Source organism: Pelodiscus sinensis, chromosome 20 (assembly GCF_052426305.1).
Source record: "Pelodiscus sinensis isolate ZL-2025 chromosome 20, ASM5242630v1, whole genome shotgun sequence".
Taxonomy (NCBI): domain Eukaryota; kingdom Metazoa; phylum Chordata; order Testudines; family Trionychidae; genus Pelodiscus; species Pelodiscus sinensis.
This window is the reverse complement of record NC_143071.1, coordinates 1,290,997-1,317,811: the sequence shown is the minus strand read 5'-3', so window position 1 is coordinate 1,317,811 and position 26,815 is coordinate 1,290,997. Positions and strand designations below refer to the sequence as shown.

Genomic DNA, 26,815 nt, shown 5'->3' with positions numbered 1-26,815 from the left:
CGGGAACCCGCTCCGAGCCCCCCCGTACCCACAGCGCACACGGGAACCCGCTCCGAGCCCGCCCGTACCCACAGCGCACACGGGAACCTGCTCCGAGCCCCCCCGTACCCACAGCGCACACGGGAACCCGCTCCGAGCCCCCCCGTACCCACAGCGCACACGGGAACCTGCTCCGAGCCCCCCCGTACCCACAGCGCACACGGGAACCCGCTCCGAGCCCGCCTGTACCCACAGCGCACACGGGAACCCTCTCCGAGCCCGCCCGTACCCACAGCGCACACGGGAACCCGCTCCGAGTCCCCCCGTACTCACAGCGCACACGGGAACCTGCTCCGAGCCCCCCCGTACCCATAGCGCACACGGAAACCCGCTCCGAGCCCGCCCGTACCCACAGCGCACACGGGAACCTGCTCCGAGCCCGCCCGTACCCACAGCGCACACGGGAACCCGCTCCGAGCCCGCCCGTACCCACAGCGCACACGGGAACCCGCTCCGAGCCCTCCCGTACCCACAGCGCACACGGGAACCCGCTCCGAGCCCGCCCGTACCCACAGCGCACACGGGAACCCGCTCCGAGCCCCCCCGTACCCACAGCGCACACGGGAATCCGCTCCGAGCCCCCCCGTACCCACAGCGCACACGGGAACCTGCTCCGAGCCCGCCCGTACCCACAGCGCACACGGGAACCCGCTCCGAGCCCGCCCGTACCCACAGCGCACACGGGAACCCGCTCCGAGCCCGCCCGTACCCACAGCGCACACGGGAACCTGCTCCGAGCCCCCCCGTACCCATAGCGCACACGGAAACCCGCTCCGAGTCCCCCCGTACTCACAGCGCACACGGGAACCTGCTCCGAGCCCCCCCGTACCCACAGCGCACACGGGAACCCGCTCCGAGCACCCCCGTACCCACAGCGCACACGGAAACCCGCTCCGAGTCCCCCCGTACTCACAGCGCACACGGGAACCCGCTCCGAGCCCGCCCGTACCCACAGCGCACACGGGAACCCGCTCCGAGGCCGCCTGTACCCACAGCGCACACGGGAATCCGCTCTGAGCCCCCCCCGTACCCACAGCGCACACGGGAACCCGCTCCGAGCCCCCCCGTACCCACAGCGCACACGGGAACCCGCTCCGAGCCCCCCCGTACCCACAGCGCACACGGGAACCCGCTCCGAGTCCCCCCGTACTCACAGCGCACACGGGAACCTGCTCCGAGCCCCCCCGTACCCACAGCGCACACGGGAACCCGCTCCAAGCCCGCCCGTACTCACAGCGCACACGGGAACCCGCTCCGAGCCCGCCCGTACCCACAGCGCACACGGGAACCCGCTCCGAGCCCCCCCCGTACCCACAGCACACACGGGAACCCGCTCCGAGCCCGCCCGTACCCACAGCACACACGGGAACCCGCTCCGAGCCCCCCCGTACCCACAGCGCACACGGGAACCCGCTCCGAGCCCCCCCGTACCCACAGCGCACACGGGAACCCGCTCCGAGCCCCCCCGTACCCACAGCGCACACGGGAACCCGCTCCGAGCCCCCCCGTACCCACAGCGCACACGGGAACCCGCTCCGAGTCCCCCCGTACTCACAGCGCACACGGGAACCCGCTCCGAGCCCCCCCGTACCCACAGCGCACACGGGAACCCGCTCCAAGCCCGCCTGTACCCACAGCGCACACGGAAACCCGCTCCGAGGCCGCCTGTACCCACAGCGCACACGGGAACCCGCTCCGAGCCCGCCTGTACCCACAGCGCACACGGAAACCCGCTCTGAGCCCCCCCCCGTACCCACAGCGCACACGGAAACCCGCTCCGAGCCCGCCCGTGCTCACGGCGCGCACGGGAACCCGCTCCGAGCCCCCCCGTGCCCACGGCGCACACGGGAATCCGCTCCGAGCCCCCCCGTACCCACAGCGCACACGGGAACCCGCTCCGAGCCCCCCCGTACCCACAGCGCACACGGGAACCCGCTCCGAGTCCCCCCGTACTCACAGCGCACACGGGAACCTGCTCCGAGCCCCCCCGTACCCACAGCGCACACGGGAACCCGCTCCAAGCCCGCCCGTACTCACAGCGCACACGGGAACCCGCTCCGAGCCCGCCCGTACCCACAGCGCACACGGGAACCCGCTCCGAGCCCCCCCCGTACCCACAGCACACACGGGAACCCGCTCCGAGCCCGCCCGTACCCACAGCACACACGGGAACCCGCTCCGAGCCCCCCCGTACCCACAGCGCACACGGGAACCCGCTCCGAGCCCCCCCGTACCCACAGCGCACACGGGAACCCGCTCCGAGCCCCCCCGTACCCACAGCGCACACGGGAACCCGCTCCGAGCCCCCCCGTACCCACAGCGCACACGGGAACCCGCTCCGAGTCCCCCCGTACTCACAGCGCACACGGGAACCCGCTCCGAGCCCCCCCGTACCCACAGCGCACACGGGAACCCGCTCCAAGCCCGCCTGTACCCACAGCGCACACGGAAACCCGCTCCGAGGCCGCCTGTACCCACAGCGCACACGGGAACCCGCTCCGAGCCCGCCTGTACCCACAGCGCACACGGAAACCCGCTCTGAGCCCCCCCCCGTACCCACAGCGCACACGGAAACCCGCTCCGAGCCCGCCCGTGCCCACGGCGCGCACGGGAACCCGCTCCGAGCCCCCCCGTGCCCACGGCGCACACGGGAACCCGCTCCGAGCCCCCCCGTGCCCACGGCGCACACGGGAACCCGCTCCGAGCCCCCCCGTACCCACGGCGCACACGGAAACCCGCTCCGAGCCCCCCCGTGCCCACGGCGCACACGGGAACCCGCTCCGAGCCCCCCCGTACCCACGGCGCACACGGGAACCCGCTCCGAGCCCGCCCGTGCCCACGGCGCGCACGGGAACCCGCTCCGAGCCCCCCCGTGCCCACGGCGCGCACGGGAACCCGCTCCGAGCCCCCCCGTGCCCACGGCGCGCACGGGAACCCGCTCCGCGCCCCCCCGTGCCCACGGCGTGCACGGGAACCCGCTCCGAGCCCCCCCGTGCCCACGGCGCGCACGGGAACCCGCTCCGAGCCCCCCCGTGCCCACGGCGCGCATGGGAACCCGCTCCGAGCCCGCCCGTGCCCACGGCGCGCACGGGAACCCGCTCCGAGCCCCCCCGTGCCCACGGCGCGCACGGGAACCCGCTCCGAGCCCGCCCGTGCCCACGGCGCGCACGGGAACCCGCTCCGAGCCCCCCCGTGCCCACGGCGCGCACGGGAACCCGCTCCGAGCCCGCCCGTGCCCACGGCGCGCACGGGAACCCGCTCCGAGCCCGCCCGTGCCCACAGCGCACACGGGAACCCGCTCCGAGCCCCCCCGTGCCCACGGCGCGCATGGGAACCCGCTCCGAGCCCCCCCGTGCCCACGGCGCACACGGGAACCCGCTCCGAGCCCCCCCGTGCCCACGGCGCGCACGGGAACCTGCCCATGCCCACGGCGCACACGGGCACACGAATAGCGCAGAGCTCCCCCAGGCTCCTGGGCAGGGTTGGGTGCTTAGTTCCCTGTGTCTGTGGGGCAGGGGAGGGGGCTGAGCTCGCCGTGCCCGTGGCAGGCCATGGACAGGCGCTGGCGCTGGCTGGGGGGAGGCAGGAGAGACGTCCTAGCCAACCCCCCCCAGAGGCCAGGCCAGCTGATGGCGGGTGCCGCCCAGGGGCAGGGTGGGGGGTGTCCAGGCCTGGGGCTGCCCTGCAGGGAGGGCCGTCGAGGGGAGCCCCAGAGGCCCCCAAACAGCCAGGACCTCGGCTGCTTCCATTTGGAGCCTTCATCCTGATCCCCATTTTGGAGGCTACCCTGGAGCGGGCCTGCCCGGCTCTCCGGAGCCCTGGGCCTGGCCCCACTGAGGCAGGCCTGGCCCGGGACCCACCCAGGGAGCTGCCGAGCCCTTTGCTGTGCCTGGAGCTGAGACCGAGCCCCCCTGTGCCCGCCAGGTGACCCCCGGCAGAAGACTACGACTCCCAGCAGCCTTTGCGGTGCAGGTGCGGGAGGTATGTGAGCTGGCTGCCTGTTCTCCTGGGCTTGGCGCTTCCCCCGTGCAGGATCCCCAGGGCCCCAGCACCTGCCCAGGTAGGTGAGAGGCGCCGGAACAGCCTGTCTGAGCCCAGCCCGGCCTCAGGGGCTGGCCACGGGCTTTGGAGCAGCCAGGGGAGCTGGCCTGAGCCCAGAGCCTGGGGGGGCAGGGCTGCCCCCCAACTGGCACATTTCCCCCGGCAGGCTCAGCTCCTCCGCCCAGCTGTGCCCCCCCGGCCAGAGGGGAGCCCTGAGCTTCGGAGGGGGGATTGACTCAGGGAAGGGGGCACTTGCAAGGAGAGCTCCTGGGGCCGGAGCCCCCAGCCAGCTCTGCCTGGAGCAGTTCCCAGCACCGTGGGGCAGGGCTGTGGGGCATTTTGCCCTGGCGGGGAACCGGGGGGCAGGGCTGCGGCGCCGGGGGGCTTGCTCTCCTGGGCGGGCCCACACAGCCTGGTGGGGAGCCGGGGGCAGGGCTGCGGCGCCGGGGGGCCTGCTCTCCTGGGCGGGCCCACACAGCCTGGTGGGGAGCCGGGGGCAGGGCTGCGGCGCTGGGGGGCCTGCTCTCCTGGGCGGGCCCACACAGCCTGGTGGGGAGCCGGGGGGCAGGGCTGTGGCGCCGGGGGGCCTGCTCTCCTGGGCGGGCCCACACAGCCTGGCGGGGAGCCGGGGGGTAGGGCTGCGGCGCCGGGGGGCCTGCTCTCCTGGGCGGGCCCACACAGCCTGGCGGGGAGCCGGGGGGCAGGGCTGTGGCACCGGGGGGCCTGCTCTCCTGGGCGGGCCCACACAGCCTGGCGGGGAGCCGGGGGCGCTAGGAATGGCCCCGGATCGGGCTGGAGCCGCCCAGCGGGCGCACAGAGGGGGTTCCCTGGCTAGGAATGGCCCCGGATCGGGCTGGAGCCGCCCAGCGGGCGCACAGAGGGGGTTCCCTGGCTAGGAATGGCCCCGGATCGGGCTGGAGCCGCCCAGCGGGCTCACAGAGGGGGTTCCCTGGCTAGGAATGGCCCCGGATCGGGCTGGAGCCGCCCAGCGGGCTCACAGAGGGGGTTCCCTGGCTAGGAATGGCCCCGGAACGGGCTGGAGCCGCCCAGCGGGCGCACAGAGGGGGTTCCCTGGCTAGGAATGGCCCCGGATCGGGCTGGAGCCGCCCAGCGGGCGCACAGAGGGGGTTCCCTGGCTAGGAATGGCCCCGGATCGGGCTGGAGCCGCCCAGCGGGCGCACAGAGGGGGTTCCCTGGCTAGGAATGGCCCCGGATCGGGCTGGAGCCGCCCAGCGGGCTCACAGAGGGGGTTCCCTGGCTAGGAATGGCCCCGGATCGGGCTGGAGCCGCCCAGCGGGCGCACAGAGGGGGTTCCCTGGCTAGGAATGGCCCCGGAACGGGCTGGAGCCGCCCAGCGGGCTCACAGAGGGGGTTCCCTGGCTAGGAATGGCCCCGGATCGGGCTGGAGCCGCCCAGCGGGCTCACAGAGGGGGTTCCCTGGCTAGGAATGGCCCCGGATCGGGCTGGAGCCGCCCAGCGGGCGCACAGAGGGGGTTCCCTGGCTAGGAATGGCCCCGGATTGGGCTGGAGCCGCCCAGCGGGCTCACAGAGGGGGTTCCCTGGCTAGGAATGGCCCCGGATCGGGCTGGAGCCGCCCAGCGGGCGCACAGAGGGGGTTCCCTGGCTAGGAATGGCCCCGGATCGGGCTGGAGCCGCCCAGCGGGCTCACAGAGGGGGTTCCCTGGCTAGGAATGGCCCCGGATCGGGCTGGAGCCGCCCAGCGGGCGCACAGAGGGGGTTCCCTGGCTAGGAATGGCCCCGGATCGGGCTGGAGCCGCCCAGCGGGCGCACAGAGGGGGTTCCCTGGCTAGGAATGGCCCCGGATCGGGCTGGAGCCGCCCAGCGGGCGCACAGAGGGGGTTCCCTGGCTAGGAATGGCCCCGGAACGGGCTGGAGCCGCCCAGCGGGCGCACAGAGGGGGTTCCCTGGCTAGGAATGGCCCCGGAACGGGCTGGAGCCGCCCAGCGGGCGCACAGAGGGGGTTCCCTGGCTAGGAATGGCCCCGGATCGGGCTGGAGCCGCCCAGCGGGCGCACAGAGGGGGTTCCCTGGCTAGGAATGGCCCCGGAACGGGCTGGAGCCGCCCAGCGGGCGCACAGAGGGGGTTCCCTGGCTAGGAATGGCCCCGGATCGGGCTGGAGCCGCCCAGCGGGCGCACAGAGGGGGTTCCCTGGCTAGGAATGGCCCCGGATCGGGCTGGAGCCGCCCAGCGGGCGCACAGAGGGGGTTCCCTGGCTAGGAATGGCCCCGGATCGGGCTGGAGCCGCCCAGCGGGCGCACAGAGGGGGTTCCCTGGCTAGGAATGGCCCCGGAACGGGCTGGAGCCGCCCAGCGGGCGCACAGAGGGGGTTCCCTGGCTAGGAATGGCCCCGGAACGGGCTGGAGCCGCCCAGCGGGCGCACAGAGGGGGTTCCCTGGCTAGGAATGGCCCCGGATCGGGCTGGAGCCGCCCAGCGGGCGCACAGAGGGGGTTCCCTGGCTAGGAATGGCCCCGGATCGGGCTGGAGCCGCCCAGCGGGCGCACAGAGGGGGTTCCCTGGCTAGGAATGGCCCCGGATCGGGCTGGAGCCGCCCAGCGGGCGCACAGAGGGGGTTCCCTGGCTAGGAATGGCCCCGGAACGGGCTGGAGCCGCCCAGCGGGCGCACAGAGGGGGTTCCCTGGCTAGGAATGGCCCCGGATCGGGCTGGAGCCGCCCAGCGGGCTCACAGAGGGGGTTCCCTGGCTAGGAGCGCCCCAGCTTCCCACGCTGGCAGGGGGCTCCTGGAGCCAGAGCGGCGCAGCCGGTCTGTGGGGACCATCGTGTCCCTCGCTCTCCAGCCAGAGCCCGGGGGCCCCGCCAGCCCTGCTCCTGCCCCAGGCCCACGGTGAGCGGGGTCCTAGCCGGGAGGGGCTGTCTGCTGGGGACGCAAGCGGCCCTGGGGGGGAGGGAGCAGGCGAGACCCAGCCCTGCCCCCCACGGCTCGTGGTGCCAGCCCCAGCCTCGGCCAGCCGGGGAGAGCCTCCTTGTGCAAGGCGGAACACGCCGGTGCTGCTTGCACAACTCTCGTGTCTGGGTTGCGCCAGCGCAGTGGGCGGCCGGGCACCTCGCAGACCAGGCCCCCGCTCTGCTTGCTGGGGTAGGGGCGCGTCAGGGCTCTGTGGGGCCAACGGCAGCCCCCGCTCCTGCCGGGGAGCCAGGGGTGGGGTGCCCTGCCCGCCCAGCCCAGGGCAACCCACATGCCCTGCCCCCGTTCCCCGGCAGGAGCACCGGTCGGGGGTGCAGGGTGCCCATTTTTTTAGGCCCCTGCCCGCGGACCCCATTGGCCCCGGCTAATCCCCCAGTAGCTGGGCGCTGGGGCGATGGCTGTGGGAATCACGGAGCACGGGCTGCCCCTACGCCCCGCGTGCAGCGCGAGGCCCCCTGGGCTTGGTCCAATCACTCTGAACGCGCCGGAAACCCAGCCCCAGCCAGCGGCGGCCCACGCTCCCGCCAGGCAGAGCGCCCTGAAGCCTTTGTGACAACGGGGCCCCAGGAGCAGGCGCCGGCGGGCTCCATGGCCAGAGAGATTGACGGCGCCCCCCGGAGACAGGCCCCCGCTGCAGTCTCAGTCCTGCCCCTGGGGTGTTTCCCCCCCTCCTGGGGGCCCAGCAGCGTGTCCAGGGCGTTAGCCCCACACAAGGGCCACCTGGCTCCTTTTCAGACCTGTAGCATCTGCCGTCTCCCGGGGGCCAGAGGCCTCGCCAGCAGCTTGCCCCAGCACGTCTGTGATTCCTGGCCCCCTGGCTCCATTCCTTCTGCTTTCAAGGCCTCCTCCCGCCGGCCCGCCAGGGCCTCTTCGCACTGCAGAGATCTGGTAACCCCAGCTCCCGGTTTCCGATTTACCCTGCGCCGGGAGCTGCCACAGACACGCCCACCGCCCCACACTACTGACCCGGAGCCAGCGGCCGCGGGCCCAGCCCGTCCCATCCGCTGGGGAGCATCCGAGCGGCCAGGCTGGGTCAGACCAGCGATCCATCCAGCCAGGGTCCTGTCTGCACTGGGGCCAGAGCCGGGTGCCCCAGAGGGAGTGACCAGAACCAGGAATCCTCACGTGATCCCTCCCCGTCGCCCATCCCCAGACACACAGAGGCCAGGGACACGGCCCTGCCAACCCTGTCTAACAGCCATTGATGGACCCAACCTCCAGGAATGTATCTAGTTATTGTTTTAACCCTGTTTTAGTCTTGGCCTTCACAACCTCCACTGGCAAGGAGTTCCACAGGTTAACTGTGCACCCTGTGAAGAAAAACTTCCTTTGGTTGGTTTTAAACCTGCTGCCTGTTAATTTCATTTGGTGACCCCTAGATCTTATGTCATGGGAACAAGTAAATAACTTTTCCTTAGTCACTTTCTCCCCAGCAGCCATGTTCTATAGACCTCTGTCCTCTCCTCCTTAGTTTCCTCTTTCCAAGCTGAAAAGTTCCAGTCTCTTTCATCTCTCCTCAGAGCAACCTGCTTTGGCCCCTGGGATTCTGGGACTCAGCAGAGACCAGAGGTGTCCCAGCCAGACGGGGGCTGTTCAGTGCAGAAACCCGCCCAGGCTCCGGCTCGTCTGGCTCATGCCAGTGTGACGTTGGGGCGGGTGCTGGAGTGTGTAGGGAGGGTGTGACGTAGTGGGGGTACTTGCTGGGCTGTGGTGACCCCTGCTGTCTGGAGCAAGACCCAGCAGGGAAAACCTCGCTAGGCAGAGGTAATGCCAAACTTGTTGAACCAGTGGCCAGACACCCCCCATGGAGAGGAACAAAGGAAGGTGGATGCTGCCCTGGCTGGGGGGGCAGGGCTGCAAGGGAATTTAGTTAGTTACTGTGGGAGAGCATGGAGGAGAGCCTAGGAGAAGGGGCTGGAGTTTAGGGGCCCAGTCTCCCCCATCTCAAGGGGGCCTGAGGCATCCTAGCCCAGCTCTGTGACCAGACTACATCTGTGCTGCGCTGTATCCTGGAGAGGCAATAAACTTCCTCTATTCCACCGGCTGGTGCAGTCTGTTTGTGCCATTTCGGGGTGCAGGAGACGGGGAACCCCCAACGCGCCGTCACACTGGTGTCAGAAGTGGGATGCACTGCACCCCGTGGATGGAGCTTCCAGCGGCAAGCGACAAGGCGCAGTAGAAGCAAGAGCCCTGGAGCCAGGCGTGCTGGAGACAGAGCGAAGCGGTTCCTGGGAATCGTGGGGCGCTGCAGCACTAGACTGGTGAGTCTGCACCGAGGGGCCCAGCGGGCAGATGGCCTACGCCCGACTCTTGAAGGCAGAGCTGGTGGGGCTGTGCAGAGAGAGGGGCTTGCCTGTGCAGAAAGCAACCAAGGCCCAGCTGATTGCCCAGCTGGAAGATAATGACCAGCCACAGGGCCAGGATCTTGTCCCCAGGGGAAGCAGCCAGACCCCCCCTGAGAGTGTGTCAGGCTCAGAGAGGGGGAGGAGCGCTGGAACCCAATGGAGAGATGAGACAGCATCTCCCGGGAGGCCTGCAAGCCGTAGCCCATCTAGGGCAGGGGCCAGCCCAGCGGAGCTGCGGCGGCTGGAGATCCAGCTGCGGATCAGGGAATTGGAAGTAGAGGACCGAGAGAAGGACCGCCAGGACCGAGAGAGGGAGCGCCAAGATCGAGAGAAGGAGCGCCAAGATCGAGAGAGGCAGCGGCAGCATGAGCTGGCCATGGCAGAGCAGAGAACCGGCGGGGCACCGGCTGCGCCAAGTGCGGATGGGCCCCAGGGTCCCAGGACTGCCAGACGCTTGGAGAGGCTCGTGGTGGCCCAATTGAAGGACATGGGCGACATAGAAGGGTTCCTCAGTGCCTTTGAGAGGGCCTGTGGACTGCAACGGGTCCCCCCAGCTGACTGGCTGCAGGAGCTCATCCCCGCACTGAACCAGGAGGCGGCCGGAGTGCTCAGTCAGCTGGAGGACCTACAGCCAGGGGATTACAACCGAGTCAAGGAGGCCCTGCTGCACAAGTTCGGGCTGACCCCCGAGATGTACAGGAAGAAGTTCCGGGGGGTACAGAAAGGGCCACGGGAGACCTATGTGGACCTGGCCTCCCGCCTGGCGCAATACTGCCGCAAGTGGGTGTCTGGAGTCGGAGCCCAGACCGCAGAGGAGCTGCTCAAGCTGGTCATGATGGAGCCAGGGACTGACACTGCACCGCCGCACGTGGGCGAGTCAGTGGGGTCCCCTCCGCCCAGCACCGCGACCAGCCAGGCACTGACACTGCACCGCCGCACGTGGGCGAGTCAGTGGGGTCCCCTCCGCCCAGCACCGCGACCAGCCAGGCACTGACACTGCACCGCCGCATGTGGGCGAGTCAGTGGGGTCCCCGCCGCCCAGCACCGCGACCAGCCAGGGACTGACACTGCACCGCCGCACGTGGGCGAGTCAGTGGGGTCCCCTCCGCCCAGCACCGTGACCAGCCAGGCACTGACACTGCACCGCCGCACGTGGGCGAGTCAGTGGGGTCCCCGCCGCCCAGCACCGCGACCAGCCAGGCACTGACACTGCACCGTCGCACGAGGGCGAGTCAGTGGGGTCCCCGCCGCCCAGCACCGTGACCAGCCAGGCACTGACACTGCACCGCCGCACGAGGGCGAGTCAGTGGGGTCCCCGCCGCCCAGCACCGTGACCAGCCAGGCACTGACACTGCACCGCCGCACGAGGGCGAGTCAGTGGGGTCCCCGCCGCCCAGCACCGCGACCAGCCAGGCACTGACACTGCACCGCCGCACGTGGGCGAGTCAGTGGGGGTCACACCTCACAGCGCAGGACCGCGGGGTACAGAGCACTCACTGCAGCGCCATACCTGGCCCAGTGCCAACGCGGAGCCTGAGCCGTGTCCCTGAGACCGGCCGGAGAGCCCTGTCTGGCTGCGGACGGGTTAGGGTCAGGACTCCCCGCCGTGCCCCACAGCCAGGCACAGACTTTCCAGCTCCCCCAGGGTGCAGACTGTGGGGTGGGGCCTTCGGGGTACTGGGCTGGGGAGAGGGAGGCCCCACCCCGGGCATTGTGCTGGCAGGACAAAGGGGCTGCATTGGCCTGCTGCCTGGGCAGGACACAGGCTGCTTGTTCGGCTGCCAGATCAGAACTGGGGGTGGGAGAGGCGAGCAGCTCCCTCCCCTGGCCCTTCGGCTGGGGAACAGCGCCTGATACAGGCGAGGCCCCGTCCTGCGTCACCGCCCGGCGTGCCCCTCGCGCTGGCCCCAACGTGGGGCTCGTCGCTTGTCGCTTGCCGTGGCCCGTGGGTGCTGCTGGCTCCGGCCGGGGGCTCTGGGCGGGGGGATTGCTGCTGGGTGAGGCCAGCACTGGATCCGCCGCGGTGCCCGGGTGGGTCTGGGTGCAGGGAGCCGGGGCGGCGAGGTCTCTGGCAGGCGGCTGAGGCTGCCGTCGCGCAGGGGGTGTGGGCGAGATCTCGTCTCCTCGCTGCTCTCGGCAGTTTCTCTCCAGCCGCCGGGTTTCCGCTGCCCTGGCTGCCGGGGGAAGGAAGCGGGTGTCCCAGGTGAGGGGCTCCGAGCCAGGGCCTGGCCGCTGAGCGGCCGTTGCGGGTGGGTGCTGCGGAGGGGGCGGGGGCTCAGCCCTGTGGTTAGTGACTCTGGGGCCCTCCTGACACGGGCCTGTCCCGAGAACCGGGCTGGAGCCGTGTGCCGGAGGGGGCAGGGAAGGGGAGCCGGGCAGGGGGCCTCAATGACCAGACAGGCGCGGCTGCACCGAGCCCCCAGCGGCCCCCGCCAAGCCTGCCTCAGCACCACGCGCTGCCTGGCACCCGAGGGAGCATCGTGTGGGCAGAGCAGCCGGCTCTCGGCTCTCCTCGCCCGGGGGCGCAGGCTGTCCCTGGGCCTGGCGCACCCAGCCTGCCCGCCACTGAGCCCCCCAGCCCGGGCAGCCCCCGCTGGCTCTGCGCCCCGAGCCGGCTGCTGCGTCATCCCACCTGCCCCTCGTCCCCTCCTCCCTCCCTCTTATCGGAGCCGTGCAGCCTGGGACTCGCCCGGGCAGGCTCTCCGCCGGCAGCAGGCCACGGCAGGCAGGGCAGCGCCAGGCTCTGGGCAGGGAGAACGGGGGGCCCGGCGCCACTAGGTGCCCATCACTGCCAGGGCGTCTCTGTCTCAGCAGCTCCGGGGCCGGGCCGATTGGGACATGCCAGGCGGGCGCTGCTGAGAGCCTGTGTCTGGAGAGCTGCCCTGCCGGGCCGAGAGCCGCCATGGCCCAGCCGTCCTTCACCCTGCAGGTCCCGGAGAACCAGGCCGCTGCCAGGTGAGCTGTGCCCCCGTTTGCCTGTCTGCTGCCTGTCCCGACCTGCGCCGCCCGTGCGCCCATCCCCCTGGCGTCTGGGCTCCGCTCTCGTCCCTCAGGCTCACAGCGCTAGCGCCTGCCGCGCCCCCAGGAACCTGCCCAACCCACCTTTGGCCTTCTGGTCTGTGGCGGGAGGGAGCCCCCAGCCTGAGGCACCCGCTGGCCCTTCCTGGGGAGCATCCTGGGGGAGAGGGGGCCGCAGCAGCCTCCGGGGGGCACGTTTCCCCTGACACACGAGGGGTTGCGGCAGGCCCCGAGCAGACACAGTCCTGAGGCTCTGTCGCCCGCCGCTGCTCGGGGCCCATGTGTCCCAGCTCCAGCCTCCGCCCACTGGCCACCAGGTGCTGCTGGAGCCTGGCATCTTCCGGAGCCTGGGAGCTGCCCGGGCAGTGGGTCGCAGGCCCGTGGGCCCGGTTACCCGCCCCCATCTCAGCACCCGTGTTCTCTGCAGCTTGTGCGATGAGGGTGCCGTGCACGAGGCCTTCCAGCAGCTGCTCCAGGAGCAGAGCATGGCGGAGCCGGCGATGGAGCTGGTGGACCTGACCCTCGGGGGCAGAGGTACCTGTTGGCTGAGTCGGGGGGGTCTAGCTCAGATATGGAGCCTCGTGTGTGCTCCTGAGACGTGTCTGGATTGGTGTTTGTCCGACGCGCCATCTCCCCAGGGGCACCGGGAGCTCACGGTCACAGTGGCGGGGGTGCTGGCGTCCCCCCGACCCTATCCTGACCCCCCAGGCCCGGAGCCGGCAGCGGAGCCCCCAGCTCACAGGGCCAGCGGCCGGGACCCCAGGCCCGGAGCCGGCAGCGGAGCCCCCAGCTCACAGGGCCAGCGGCCGGGACCCCAGGCCCGGAGCCGGCAGCGGAGCCCCCAGCTCACAGGGCCAGCGGCCGGGACCCCAGGCCCGGAGCCGGCAGCGGAGCCCCCAGCTCACAGGGCCAGCGGCCGGGACCCCAGGCCCGGAGCCGGCAGCGGAGCCCCCAGCTCACAGGGCCAGCGGCCGGGACCCCAGGCCCGGAGCCGGCAGCGGAGCCCCCAGCTCACAGGGCCAGTGGCCGGGACCCCAGGCCCGGAGCCGGCAGCGGAGCCCCCAGCTCACAGGGCCAGCGGCCGGGACCCCAGGCCCGGAGGCAGCTGGGACCTGGATTTCTCCACAGCTACCTTGCAGGCTCGGCGCCCTCGCACCAGGCACAGCTGCTAGGGAGACCCCGTTCCTGGGGTGCCTCTGGCCAGTGCCACGGCAGGTGCTCCACAGGGGCCAGCCGCTCATTTGGGCCAGGTCCCGGGGTGCCGGCCTGAGCGGGGTGTCCGGGGAGCTGAGCGGAGGGCTTGGCTGGGGGCGCCCTGGGGCCCTGACAGACGTCGGTGCGTTTCCTTGTCTCCCAGGGAACCAGGCCTGGGAGGAGCTGGAGCCGAGAGGGCGGCACCCGGAGTTCTCTGAAGCCACGTTACGGATCCTGGCCAGCATGCCCAGCCGCACCATCGGTGAGTGGGAGGCCCTGGGAAGCCAGCGCCCTGCCCCCAACCTGAGCCCCCCACCCCCAGCCTGGGCTCCAGCCCTGCCCCCTCCTGTCCTGAGCCCCCCACCCCCCGCCTGGGCTCCAGCCCTGCCCCCCTACTAGCCTGAGCCCCCCGCCCCCAACCTGGGCTCCAGCCCTGCCCCCCTCCTGTCCTGAGCCCCCCACCCCCCGCCTGGGCTCCAGCCCTGCCCCCCTCCTGTCCTGAGCCCCCCACCCCCAGCCTGGGCTCCAGCCCTGCCCCCCTCCTGTCCTGAGCCCCCCACCCCCAGCCTGGGCTCCAGCCCTGCCCCCTCCTGTCCTGAGCCCCCCACCCCCAGCCTGGGCTCCAGCCCTGCCCCCCTCCTGTCCTGAGCCCCCCACCCCCCGCCTGGGCTCCAGCCCTGCCCCCCTCCTGGCCTGAGCCCCCCACCCCCCGCCTGGGCTCCAGCCCTGCCCCCCTACTGGCCTGAGCCCCCCGCCCCCAACCTGGGCTCCAGCCCTGCCCCCCTCCTGTCCTGAGCCCCCCACCCCCCGCCTGGGCTCCAGCCCTGCCCCCCTCCTGTCCTGAGCCCCCCACCCCCCGCCTGGGCTCCAGCCCTGCCCCCTCCTGGCCTGAGCCCCCGCCCCCAGCCTGGGCTCCAGCCCTGCCCCCTCCTGTCCTGAGCCCCCCACCCCCAACCTGGGCTCCAGCCCTGCCCCCTCCTGGCCTGAGCCCCCGCCCCCAGCCTGGGCTCCAGCCCTGCCCCCTCCTGTCCTGAGCCCCCCACCCCCAGCCTGGGCTCCAGCCCTGCCCCCCTCCTGTCCTGAGCCCCCCGCCCCCAACCTGGGCTCCAGCCCTGCCCCCTCCTGTCCTGAGCCCCCGACCCCCAACCTGGGCTCCAGCCCTGCCCCCCTCCTGTCCTGAGCCCCCCACCCCCAACCTGGGCTCCAGCCCTGCCCCCTCCTGTCCTGAGCCCCCGACCCCCAGCCTGGGCTCCAGCCCTGCCCCCTCCTGGCCTGAGCCCCCCGCCCCCAGCCTGGGCTCCAGCCCTGCCCCCTCCTGGCCTGAGCCCCCCACCCCCAGCCTGGGCTCCAGCCCTGCCCCCTCCTGGCCTGAGCCCCCCGCCCCCAACCTGGGCTCCAGCCCTGCCCCCCTACTGGCCTGAGCCCCCCACCCCCAGCCTGGGCTCCAGCCCTGCCCCCTCCTGTCCTGAGCCCCCCGCCCCCAACCTGGGCTCCAGCCCTGCCCCCTCCTGTCCTGAGCCCCCGACCCCCAACCTGGGCTCCAGCCCTGCCCCCTCCTGTCCTGAGCCCCCCACCCCCAGCCTGGGCTCCAGCCCTGCCCCCTCCTGTCCTGAGCCCCCCGCCCCCAACCTGGGCTCCAGCCCTGCCCCCCTCCTGTCCTGAGTCCCCCACCCCCAACCTGGGCTCCAGCCCTGCCCCCTCCTGTCCTGAGCCCCCGCCCCCACCCTGGGCTCCAGCCCTGCCCCCCTCCTGTCCTGAGCCCCCCACCCCCAGCCTGGGCTCCAGCCCTGCCCCCTCCTGTCCTGAGCCCCCCGCCCCCAACCTGGGCTCCAGCCCTGCCCCCCTCCTGTCCTGAGCCCCCCACCCCCAGCCTGGGCTCCAGCCCTGCCCCCTCCTGTCCTGAGCCCCCCACCCCCAGCCTGGGCTCCAGCCCTGCCCCCTCCTGTCCTGAGCCCCCCGCCCCCACCCTGGGCTCCAGCCCTGCCCCCTCCTGTCCTGAGCCCCCCACCCCCAACCTGGGCTCCAGCCCTGCCCCCTCCTGTCCTGAGCCCCCTGCCCCCAGCCTGGGCTCCAGCCCTGCCCCCTCCTGGCCTGAGCCCCCCGCCCCCAGCCTGGGCTCCAGCCCTGCCCCCTCCTGGCCTGAGCCCCCCACCCCCAGCCTGGGCTCCAGCCCTGCCCCCTCCTGGCCTGAGCCCCCCACCCCCAGCCTGGGCTCCAGCCCTGCCCCCTCCTGTCCTGAGCCCCCCACCCCCAGCCTGGGCTCCAGCCCTGCCCCCTCCTGTCCTGAGCCCCCCACCCCCCGCCTGGGCTCCAGTCCTGCCCCCCTCCTGTCCTGAGCCCCCCGCCCCCAACCTGGGCTCCAGCCCTGCCCCCTCCTGTCCTGAGCCCCCGACCCCCAGCCTGGGCTCCAGCCCTGCCCCCTCCTGGCCTGAGCCCCCCGCCCCCAGCCTGGGCTCCAGCCCTGCCCCCTCCTGGCCTGAGCCCCCCACCCCCAGCCTGGGCTCCAGCCCTGCCCCCTCCTGGCCTGAGCCCCCCGCCCCCAACCTGGGCTCCAGCCCTGCCCCCCTACTGGCCTGAGCCCCCCACCCCCAGCCTGGGCTCCAGCCCTGCCCCCTCCTGTCCTGAGCCCCCCGCCCCCAACCTGGGCTCCAGCCCTGCCCCCTCCTGTCCTGAGCCCCCGACCCCCAACCTGGGCTCCAGCCCTGCCCCCCTCCTGTCCTGAGCCCCCCACCCCCAGCCTGGGCTCCAGCCCTGCCCCCTCCTGTCCTGAGCCCCCCGCCCCCACCCTGGGCTCCAGCCCTGCCCCCCTCCTGTCCTGAGCCCCCCACCCCCAGCCTGGGCTCCAGCCCTGCCCCCTCCTGTCCTGAGCCCCCCGCCCCCAACCTGGGCTCCAGCCCTGCCCCCCTCCTGTCCTGAGCCCCCCACCCCCAGCCTGGGCTCCAGCCCTGCCCCCTCCGGTCCTGAGCCCCCCACCCCCAGCCTGGGCTCCAGCCCTGCCCCCTCCTGTCCTGAGCCCCCCGCCCCCACCCTGGGCTCCAGCCCTGCCCCCTCCTGTCCTGAGCCCCCCACCCCCAACCTGGGCTCCAGCCCTGCCCCCTCCTGTCCTGAGCCCCCCGCCCCCAGCCTGGGCTCCAGCCCTGCCCCCTCCTGGCCTGAGCCCCCCGCCCCCAGCCTGGGCTCCAGCCCTGCCCCCTCCTGGCCTGAGCCCCCCACCCCCAGCCTGGGCTCCAGCCCTGCCCCCTCCTGGCCTGAGCCCCCCACCCCCAGCCTGGGCTCCAGCCCTGCCCCCTCCTGTCCTGAGCCCCCCACCCCCAGCCTGGGCTCCAGCCCTGCCCCCTCCTGTCCTGAGCCCCCCACCCCCCGCCTGGGCTCCAGTCCTGCCCCCCTCCTGTCCTGAGCCCCCCGCCCCCAACCTGGGCTCCAGCCCTGCCCCCTCCTGTCCTGAGCCCCCCGCCCCCAGCCTGGGCTCCAGCCCTGCCCCCTCCTGTCCTGAGCCCCCCACCCCCAGCCTGGGCTCCAGCCCTGCCCCCTCCTGGCCTGAGCCCCCCGCCCCCAGCCTGGGCTCCAGCCCTGCCCCCTCCTGTCCTGAGCCCCCCGCCCCCAACCTGGGCTCCAGCCCTGCCCCCTCCTGTCCTGAGCCCCCCGCCCCCAACCTGGGCTCCAGCCCTGCCCCCTCCTGTCCTGAGCCCCCCGCCCCCAGCCTGGGCTCCAGCCCTGCCCCCTCCTGTCCTGAGCCCCCCGCCCCCAGCCTGGGCTCCAGCCCTGCCCCCTCCTGTCCTGAGCCCCCCGCCCCCAACCTGGGCTCCAGCCCTGCCCCCTCCTGTCCTGAGCCCCCCGCCCCCAACCTGGGCTCCAGCCCTGCCCCCTCCTGTCCTGAGCCCCCCGCCCCCAGCCTGGGCTCCAGCCCTGCCCCCTCCTGTCCTGAGCCCCCCGCCCCCAACCTGGGCTCCAGCCCTGCCCCCTCCTGGCCTGAGCCCCCCGCCCCCAGCCTGGGCTCCAGCCCTGCCCCCTCCTGGCCTGAGCCCCCGACCCCCAGCCTGGGCTCCAGCCCTGCCCCCTCCTGGCCTGAGCCCCCCGCCCCCAGCCTGGGCTCCAGCCCTGCCCCCCTCCTGTCCTGAGCCCCCCACCCCCAACCTGGGCTCCAGCCCTGCCCCCTCCTGTCCTGAGCCCCCCGCCCCCAGCCTTGGCTCCAGCCCTGCCCCCCTCCTGTCCTGAGCCCCCCACCCCCAACCTGGGCTCCAGCCCTGCCCCCTCCTGTCCTGAGCCCCCCGCCCCCGGCCTGGGCTCCAGCCCTGCCCCCTCCTGGCCTGAGCCCCCCACCCCCAGCCTGGGCTCCAGCCCTGCCCCCTCCTGTCCTGAGCCCCCCGCCCCCAGCCTGGGCTCCAGCCCTGCCCCCTCCTGTCCTGAGCCCCCCACCCCCAGCCTGGGCTCCAGCCCTGCCCCCTCCTGGCCTGAGCCCCCGACCCCCAGCCTGGGCTCCAGCCCTGCCCCCCTCCTGTCCTGAGCCCCCCACTCCCAACCTGGGCTCCAGCCCTGCCCCCTCCTGGCCTGAGCCCCCGACCCCCAGCCTGGGCTCCAGCCCTGCCCCCCTACTGGCCTGAGCCCCCCGCCCCCAACCTGGGCTCCAGCCCTGCCCCCCTCCTGTCCTGAGCCCCCCACCCCCAGCCTGGGCTCCAGCCCTGCCCCCTCCTGTCCTGAGCCCCCGCCCCCAGCCTGGGCTCCAGCCCTGCCCCCTCCTGTCCTGAGCCCCCCACCCCCAGCCTGGGCTCCAGCCCTGCCCCCTCCTGTCCTGAGCCCCCCACCCCCAACCTGGGCTCCAGCCCTGCCCCCTCCTGTCCTGAGCCCCCCACCCCTGGCCTGGGCTCCAGCCCTGCCCCCCTCCTGGCCTGAGCCCCCCACTCCCAACCTGGGCTCCAGCCCTGCCCCCCTACTGGCCTGAGCCCCCCACCCCCAGCCTGGGCTCCAGCCCTGCCCCCCTACTGGCCTGAGCTCCCCACCCCCAGCCTGGGCTCCAGCCCTGCCCCCTCCTGGCCTGAGCCCCCCACTCCCAACCTGGGCTCCAGCCCTGCCCCCTCCTGGCCTGAGCCCCCCACCCCCAACCTGGGCTCCAGCCCTGCCCCTCCTGGCCTGAGCCCCCCACCCCCAGCCTGGGCTCCAGCCCTGCCCCCTCCTGTCCTGAGCCCCCCACCCCCAGCCTGGGCTCCAGCCCTGCCCCCTCCTGTCCTGAGCCCCCCACCCCCAACCTGGGCTCCAGCCCTGCCCCCTCCTGTCCTGAGCCCCCCGCCCCCAACCTGGGCTCCAGCCCTGCCCCCCTACTGGCCTGAGCCCCCCGCCCCCACCCTGGGCTCCAGCCCTGCCCCCTCCTGGCCTGAGCCCCCCACCCCCAACCTGGGCTCCAGCCCTGCCCCCTCCTGGCCTGAGCCCCCCGCCCCCAACCTGGGCTCCAGCCCTGCCCCCCTACTGGCCTGAGCCCCCCGCCCCCACCCTGGGCTCCAGCCCTGCCCCCTCCTGGCCTGAGCCCCCCGCCCCCAACCTGGGCTCCAGCCCTGCCCCCCTCCTGTCCTGAGCCCCCCGCCCCCAACCTGGGCTCCAGCCCTGCCCCCTCCTGTCCTGAGCCCCCCACCCCCAGCCTGGGCTCCAGCCCTGCCCCCTCCTGTCCTGAGCCCCCCACCCCCAGCCTGGGCTCCAGCCCTGCCCCCTCCTGTCCTGAGCCCCCGACCCCCAGCCTGGGCTCCAGCCCTGCCCCCTCCTGGCCTGAGCCCCCGACCCCCAACCTGGGCTCCAGCCCTGCCCCCTCCTGTCCTGAGCCCCCCACCCCCAGCCTGGGCTCCAGCCCTGCCCCCTCCTGGCCTGAGCCCCCCGACCCCCAACCTGGGCTCCAGCCCTGCCCCCTCCTGTCCTGAGCCCCCCACCCCCAGCCTGGGCTCCAGCCCTGCCCCCTCCTGTCCTGAGCCCCCCACCCCCAGCCTGGGCTCCAGCCCTGCCCCCTCCTGTCCTGAGCCCCCCACCCCCAGCCTGGGCTCCAGCCCTGCCCCCCTCCTGTCCTGAGCCCCCGCCCCCAGCCTGGGCTCCAGCCCTGCCCCCTCCTGTCCTGAGCCCCCCGACCCCCAGCCTGGGCTCCAGCCCTGCCCCCTCCTGTCCTGAGCCCCCGACCCCCAGCCTGGGCTCCAGCCCTGCCCCCTCCTGGCCTGAGCCCCCCGACCCCCAGCCTGGGCTCCAGCCCTGCCCCCTCCTGTCCTGAGCCCCCCACCCCCAACCTGGGCTCCAGCCCTGCCCCCTCCTGTCCTGAGCCCCCCACCCCCAGCCTGGGCTCCAGCCCTGCCCCCTCCTGGCCTGAGCCCCCCACCCCCAACCTGGGCTCCAGCCCTGCCCCCTCCTGGCCTGAGCCCCCCACTCCCAACCTGGGCTCCAGCCCTGCCCCCTCCTGGCCTGAGCCCCCCACCCCCAACCTGGGCTCCAGCCCTGCCCCCCTACTGGCCTGAGCCCCCCACCCCCAGCCTGGGCTCCAGCCCTGCCCCCCTACTGGCCTGAGCTCCCCACCCCCAACCTGGGCTCCAGCCCTGCCCCCTCCTGGCCTGAGCCCCCCACTCCCAACCTGGGCTCCAGCCCTGCCCCCTCCTGGCCTGAGCCCCCCACCCCCAGCCTGGGCTCCAGCCCTGCCCCCTCCTGTCCTGAGCCCCCCACCCCCAGCCTGGGCTCCAGCCCTGCCCCCTCCTGGCCTGAGCCCCCCCAGCCTTGCCTGAGCCCTGCCCCCGCCCCGAGCATGGCCTGGGAAGACCCTTCATGTCTGCATGGCCCAGGTGGAGGCTGGTTGGACCCTTCCCCTACTGGAGCAGCCCAAGGGCAGATCAGTGGTTCTGCCCCCCTGCCCCCGCCCCCACCAACAGTAGCCAACCCCATCTCAACCCCTCCTGTTTGCTGGGGGGCAGGAGAGGGGAGGGGCGGGGCCCAGGGGCGGTCACGGGGGAGGGGCGGGGCCCAGGGGCGGTCACGGGGGAGGGGCGGGGCCCAGGGGCACCCCCACTAGCCCCGGTGACGCGCCGGGCGGGCGTGTGTTGCAGGGTACAGCCAAGGCGCCGTTATCTCCCAGTGCTACAACCGCACGACCAAGCTGCGGCGCCGGAGCACCCGGCCCGCCCTGCACCAGGCCGCCCGCTCCGCCCGGCCCAGCCTGCGGCACTTCGACCTGGAGCTGGACGCCGGCGCCGTCGACCAGGACGGTGAGTCGCTGGTGCTGGCGTGCGAGCCCCTCGGGGGGGCAGGGCAGCCACGCCGAGCTGGGCCGTGGCCTGACGAGTCCTACCCCGTGGCATTCCCACCTCCCCCGGAGGGGCAGCCCAGGCACGTGTGGGGGCCGCGTGTCCCCCCCGCCCTCTCAGGGGCTCGGCGCTTGAGGTGCCCACGACGCTCTCCTGGGACGGGGCACCTGCGAGGGGTGTGCACTGACTGGAGCTGGTTGGGGGGCGCCCGGCTCTCGCGGGCAGTGTTGTGCCATCCGCACGCCCCTCCCGCCCCGGGCCCCGGCTTTCCACGCGTCACGTTTGTGAGAACCTGACACGGCCGGGACCCAGCGCAATCTGGCCCCTGAGCGCGGGCACTGGCACCAAAACGTCGCTTGGGCCGCTGGCCTGGGGCTCCCCGGAGAGCTGCACGGCCTGTCTCCGGCCGGGGACCGTACTGCCCTGCCCTGCCCTGCCCTGCACTGCCCTGCCCTGCACCGTACTGCCCTGCCCTGCCCTGCCCTGCCCGGCCCGGCCCTGCCCTGCACCGTACTGCCCTGCCCTGCCCTGCACCGTACTGCCCTGCCCTGCACTGCCCTGCCCTGCACCGTACTGCCCTGCCCTGCCCTGCCCTGCCCGGCCCGGCCCTGCCCTGCACCGTACTGCCCTGCCCTGCCCTGCCCTGCCCTGCCCTGCCCTGCCCTGCACCGTTCTGCCCTGCCCTGCCCTGCCCTGCACCGTACTGCCCTGCCCTGCCCTGCCCTGCCCTGCCCTGCCCTGCACCGTACTGCCCTGCCCTGCCCTGCCCTGCCCTGCACCGTACTGCCCTGCCCTGCCCTGCCCTGCACCGTACTGCCCTGCACCGTACTGCCCTGCCCTGCCCTGCACCGTACTGCCCTGCCCTGCCCTGCCCTGCCCTGCACCGTACTGCCCTGCCCTGCCCTGCCCTGCCCTGCCCTGCACCGTACTGCCCTGCCCTGCCCTGCCCTGCCCGGCCCGGCCCTGCCCTGCCCTGCCCTTCCCTGCCCGGCCCTGCCTGGCCCGGCCCTGCCCTGCACCGTACTGCCCTGCCCTGCCCTGCCCTGCCCGGCCCGGCCTGGCCCTGCCCTGCACCGTACTGCCCTGCCCTGCCCTGCACCATACTGCCCTGCCCTGCCCTGCCTTGCCCTGCCCTGCCCGGCCCTGCACCGTACTGCCCTGCCCTTCCCTGCCCTGCCCTGCCCGGCCCTGCACCGTACTGCCCTGCCCTGCCCTGCCCTGCCCTGCACCGTACTGCCCTGCCCTGCTGTGACGGCGCGATGGGGTTCCCCGTCTCCTGCACCCCGAAATGGCACAAACAGACTGCACCAGCCGGTGGAATAGAGGAAGTTTATTGCCTCTCCAGGATACAGCACAGCACAGATGTAGTCTGGCCACAGAGCTGGGCTAGGATGCCTCAGGCCCCCTTGAGATGGGGGAGACTGGGCCCCTAAACTCCAGCCCCTTCTCCTAGGCTCTCCTCCATGCTCTCCCACAGTAACTAACTAAATTCCCTTGCAGCCCTGCCCCCCAGTCAGGGCAGCATCCACCTTCCTTTGTTCCTCTCCATGGGGGGTGTCTGGCCACTGGTTCAACCAGTTTGGCCTTACCTCTGCCTAGCGAGGTTTTCCCTGCTGGGTCTTGCTCCAGACAGCAGGGGTCACCACAGCCCAGCCAGGTACCCCCACTACGTCACAGTTCTCCCCCCTCCGAGAGCGAACTGAGCAGGGTCACTCCGCTCGTGACCTAGGGAAGTTCGGGTCCTCTGCGTGGGAACCCGCCCTGGGGACATGGGTGCTCCCCTTGACTCGGGCCGGCCGTGGAAAGGCCCCACATGAGCTGGCTTCCCTCTGTCCACTCGCCGCCCCGCTCCAGGGCGACTGGCGCAGGCCTGTCCTCGGGGGTCACACCCACCCTTCCACTGGCCTTGATCTCTGGCCAGGGTCTCTCGGGCCGGGGCCATGAGCCCAGTGAGCCTTCTCTGGACAGCCAGGGCGGCTTCCGCCCCCGAAGCTCCATCCAGGGAGGTCTTCCCCTCCCATAGCTCTCTCAGCAAGCCCAGAGGGTCTATCTGGGGTAGAGACCCCCAAGCCGCTTTCCTCCTGTCTTGGGCCTTCCCGCCCCTCTGGCAGGAGTCACAGGACCGGCAGTACCGCTGCACGGCTGTAAAGATTCCCGGCCAATAGAAGTGCTGGAGCAGCCTCAGCCGGGTGCTCCGGATCCCCCGGTGGCCCCCAACGGGGACATCGTGGGCCAAATACAGCAGCTTGAGGCGATACTTTCGGGGGACGACCAGCTGCCGCTGGACCCCCCATGCCCTCGCCTTCCTGGGGGGGAGCCACTCACGGAACAGGAGCCCACGCTCCCGCAGGAATCTCTCCTGGCCACCTCTCCCCCGGGGCTGAGCTGCACGGAGGCCAGCCTGGTCCCTCAGCCTCTGCAAGGAGGGGTCTGCCTGCACCTCAGCCTGGAATTCAGCTGCTGAGGCAGGGATCGGGACCTGTCCCCCACCTCTGCCTAGGTCCGGAGTCCCAGCCTGGCTGGACCCCGTGTCCACTGGGATGGGACCCTGAGGACGCTGCCAGGAGTCCTTCCCTGGACCCACGTTGTCAGCCCCCCGCTGGCTCTGGCTCCGGGTAGTGACTAGAGCCCGCTGGGATTCATGGGGCCACTCCTCTAGGTCATTCCCCATCAGCACCTCGGTGGGCAAGTGCGGGTGCACCCCCACTTCCTTGAGGCCCTCCTTGGCCCCCCATTTCAGATGCACCCTGGCTACAGGCACCTTAAACGGGGACCCGTCTATGCCCTTCAGGGTCAGCTGCGCGTGGGGTAGTATCCACTCCGGGGCCACTATGTCACCTCCGCCCCCGTGTCCCAGAAGCCCGTCACCTTCCTACCATCCACCTCCAGGGGTATGAGGCACTCGCTCCGCAGGGGCCGTCCTGCCCCCACCCGGTACACGGAGAAATCCGCCTCCTGAGAATCAGACCTCCCAGGGGAGGTGCACTGAGCATCCTTCCCCTCTCTCTGAGCTGAGGTTTGCCTGCCAGCCCCTGCCTCTGGGGCAGCCTGCCCTTCCCCCTGCCCCAGCCAGTTAACCCTGGAAAGTCCCCGGTCCTGGGACCTGGTGCACTGAGCCCTCTTGTGGCCTTTTTGCCCACAGCGCTGGCAAGTTAGGCTTTGGGCTGTCTCTGTCCAGGCCCTGGCTGGTTCTCTGGGGCGCAGACGACCTGTTCCTTGGTCTCGCCCCGTAGTTGACTCCCTCCGTCGCTCAGCCGAGATCCGGTCTCTGCGCGGTTCCCTTTCTCTCCGGGACTCCCGTTCACACCCGGACCGGCTCTCCGTGAACTCATCCGCCAGTCTCCCGGCCTCCTGGGGGTTCTCTGGTCTCCGGTCCTTGAGCCACAGCCTCAGTTTGGGTGGGCACACTTCATAGAACAGCTCCATCATGACCAGCTTGAGCAGCTCCTCTGCGGTCTGGGCTCCGACTCCAGACACCCACTTGCGGCAGTATTGCGCCAGGCGGGAGGCCAGATCCACATAGGTCTCCTGTGGCCCTTTCTGTACCCCCCGGAACTTCTTCCTGTACATCTCGGGGGTCAGCCCGAACTTGTGCAGCAGGGCCTCCTTGACTCGGTTGTAATCCCCTGGCTGTAGGTCCTCCAGCTGACTGAGCACTCCGGCCGCCTCCTGGCTCAGTGCGGGGATGAGCTCCTGCAGCCAGTCAGCCGGGGGGACCCGTTGCAGTCCACAGGCCCTCTCAAAGGCACTGAGGAACCCGTCTATGTCGCCCACGTACTTCAATTGGGCCACCACGGGCCTCTCCAAGCATCTGGCAGTCCTGGGACCCTGGGGCCCATCCGCACTTGGCGCAGCCGGGGCCCCGCAGGTTCTCCGCTCTGCCATGGCCAGCTCATGCTGCCGCTGCCTCTCTCGATCTTGGCGCTCCCTCTCTCGGTCCTGGCGGTCCCTCTCTCGGTCCTCTACTTCCAATTCCCTGATCCGCAGCTGGATCTCCAGCCGCCGCAGCTCCGCTGGGCTGGCCCCTGCCCTAGATGGGCTACGGCTTGCAGGCCTCCCGGGAGACGCTGTCTCATCTCTCCGTTGGGTTCCAGCGCTCCTCCCCCTCTCTGAGCCTGACACACTCTCAGGGGGGGTCTGGCTGCTTCCCTTGGGGACAAGATCCTGGCCCTGTGGCTGGTCATTATCTTCCAGCTGGGCAATCAGCTGGGCCTTGGCTGCTTTCTGCACAGGCAAGCCCCTCTCTCTGCACAGCCCCACCAGCTCTGCCTTCAAGAGTCGGGCGTAGGCCATCTGCCCCCTGGTCCCCTCGGTGCAGACTCACCAGTCTAGTGCTGCAGCGCCCCACGATTCCCAGGAACCGCTTCGCTCTGTCTCCAGCACGCCTGGCTCCAGGGCTCTTGCTTCTACTGCGCCTTGTCGCTTGCCGCTGGAAGCTCCATCCACGGGGTGCAGTGCATCCCACTTCTGACACCAGTGTGACGGCGCGTTGGGGTCCCCCGTCTCCTGCACCCTGAAATGGCACAAACAGACTGCACCAGCCGGTGGAAAAGAGGAAGTTTATTGCCTCTCCAGGATACAGCACAGCACAGATGTAGTCTGGCCACAGAGCTGGGCTAGGATGCCTCAGGCCCCTTGAGATGGGGGAGACTGGGCCCCTAAACTCCAGCCCCTTCCCCTAGGCTCTCCTCCATGCTCTCCCACAGTAACTAACTAAATTCCCTTGCAGCCCTGCCCCCCAGTCAGGGCAGCATTCCACCTTCCTTTGTTCCTCTCCATGGGGGGTGTCTGGCCACTGGTTCAACAAGTTTGGCCTTACCTCTGCCTAGCGAGGTTTTCCCTGCTGGGTCTTGCTCCAGACAGCAGGGGTCACCACAGCCCAGCAAGTACCCCCACTACGTCACACCTGCCCTGCCCTGCCCTGCCCTGCACCGTACTGCCCTGCCCTGCCCTGCCCTGCCCTGCCCTGCCCTGCACCGTACTGCCCTGCTCTGCCCTGCCCTGCCCTGCCCTGCACCGTACTGCCCTGCCCTGCCCTGCCCTGCCCTGCACCGTACTGCCCTGCCCTGCCCTGCCCTGCCCTGCACCGTACTGCCCTGCCCTGCCCTGCCCTGTCCTGCCCTGCCCTGCACCGTACTGCCCTGCCCTGCCCTGCCCTGCCCTGCCCTGCCCTGCCCTGCCCTGCCCTGCACCGTACTGCCCTGCCCTGCCCTGCCCTGTCCTGCCCTGCCCTGCCCTGCCCTGCACCGTACTGCCCTGCCCTGCCCTGCCCTGCCCTGCCCTGCCCTGCCCTGCCCGGCCCTGCCCCGCCCCGCCCCGGCCCCGGCCCAGCTTTGCCGTGGTTCTCTCCCCAGAGAAACGGAGCCTGCTGGTGAAGGAGCTGCAGGGCCTGACGAGCAGCCAGCAGAGCCACGTGCTGCAGGCCACGCCCGCCAGCCTGGCAGAGAAGCGCAGCCTCAGGTCCGTGCCCGCGGCCGGTCAGCTCGGCCCTCGCAGCGCCTGCGGCCTGGGGCGGCTCCGGGGGCGGGGGGTGACCCCGGTGGGCTGGGGCGGCAGAACGGGCCCCTCCCCAGGGCTCCCCCGGCAGCGCCTGGGCCGGCGTGACGGACCCTGTGTTGCAGGCAGGAGCTGGGGGGCAGGAGCACCCTGAGGAAACTTGGCGGGGGCAGGAGCAGGAGGCCTTTGTCCTGCTGTGGCCGGCTCAGACCCAGCTTCCTCACAGTAAGTCTGGGCTGCTCCCCCCGGCCCCTTTGTGTCTGGAGACCGGGCTCCCCTCAGGGCCAGAGGCCGGGGCTGCAGGAGCCCCTGAACCCCGCCCCCCCAAGCGCCCGGCCCCTGAACCCCGCCCTGCCCCCAGGCCCCTGAACCCCCCCCAAGCGCCCGGCCCCTGAACCCCCCCAAGCGCCCGGCCCCTGAACCCCGCCCTGCCCTCAGGCACCTGAACCCCCCCCAAGCGCCCGGCCCCTGAACCCCG

The 26,815-nt window shown here is 72.3% G+C and overlaps 1 protein-coding gene across 4 annotated transcripts in view; it reads left to right on the top strand.

Moving 5' to 3' along the window:
• TMC6 (transmembrane channel like 6) overlaps positions 1 to 26,815 on the top strand; it is a 52,038-nt gene that overhangs the window by 4,987 nt on the left and 20,236 nt on the right. The window contains exons 2-8 of one of the 4 annotated variants that reach the window (XM_075904172.2): positions 3,964 to 4,099; positions 12,185 to 12,325; positions 12,816 to 12,922; positions 13,746 to 13,844; positions 20,644 to 20,802; positions 26,196 to 26,301; positions 26,463 to 26,562. In XM_075904172.2, coding sequence (XP_075760287.1) covers positions 12,273 to 12,325; positions 12,816 to 12,922; positions 13,746 to 13,844; positions 20,644 to 20,802; positions 26,196 to 26,301; positions 26,463 to 26,562 — 624 coding nt within the window. In that variant the 5' untranslated portion in view covers positions 3,964 to 4,099; positions 12,185 to 12,272. Of the gene's footprint in view, positions 1 to 3,963; positions 4,100 to 12,181; positions 12,326 to 12,815; positions 12,923 to 13,745; positions 13,845 to 20,643; positions 20,803 to 26,195; positions 26,302 to 26,462; positions 26,563 to 26,815 lie in introns of all 4 variants that reach the window. The other 3 variants (XM_075904173.2, XM_075904174.2, XM_075904175.2) reach the window with 3 other exon arrangements.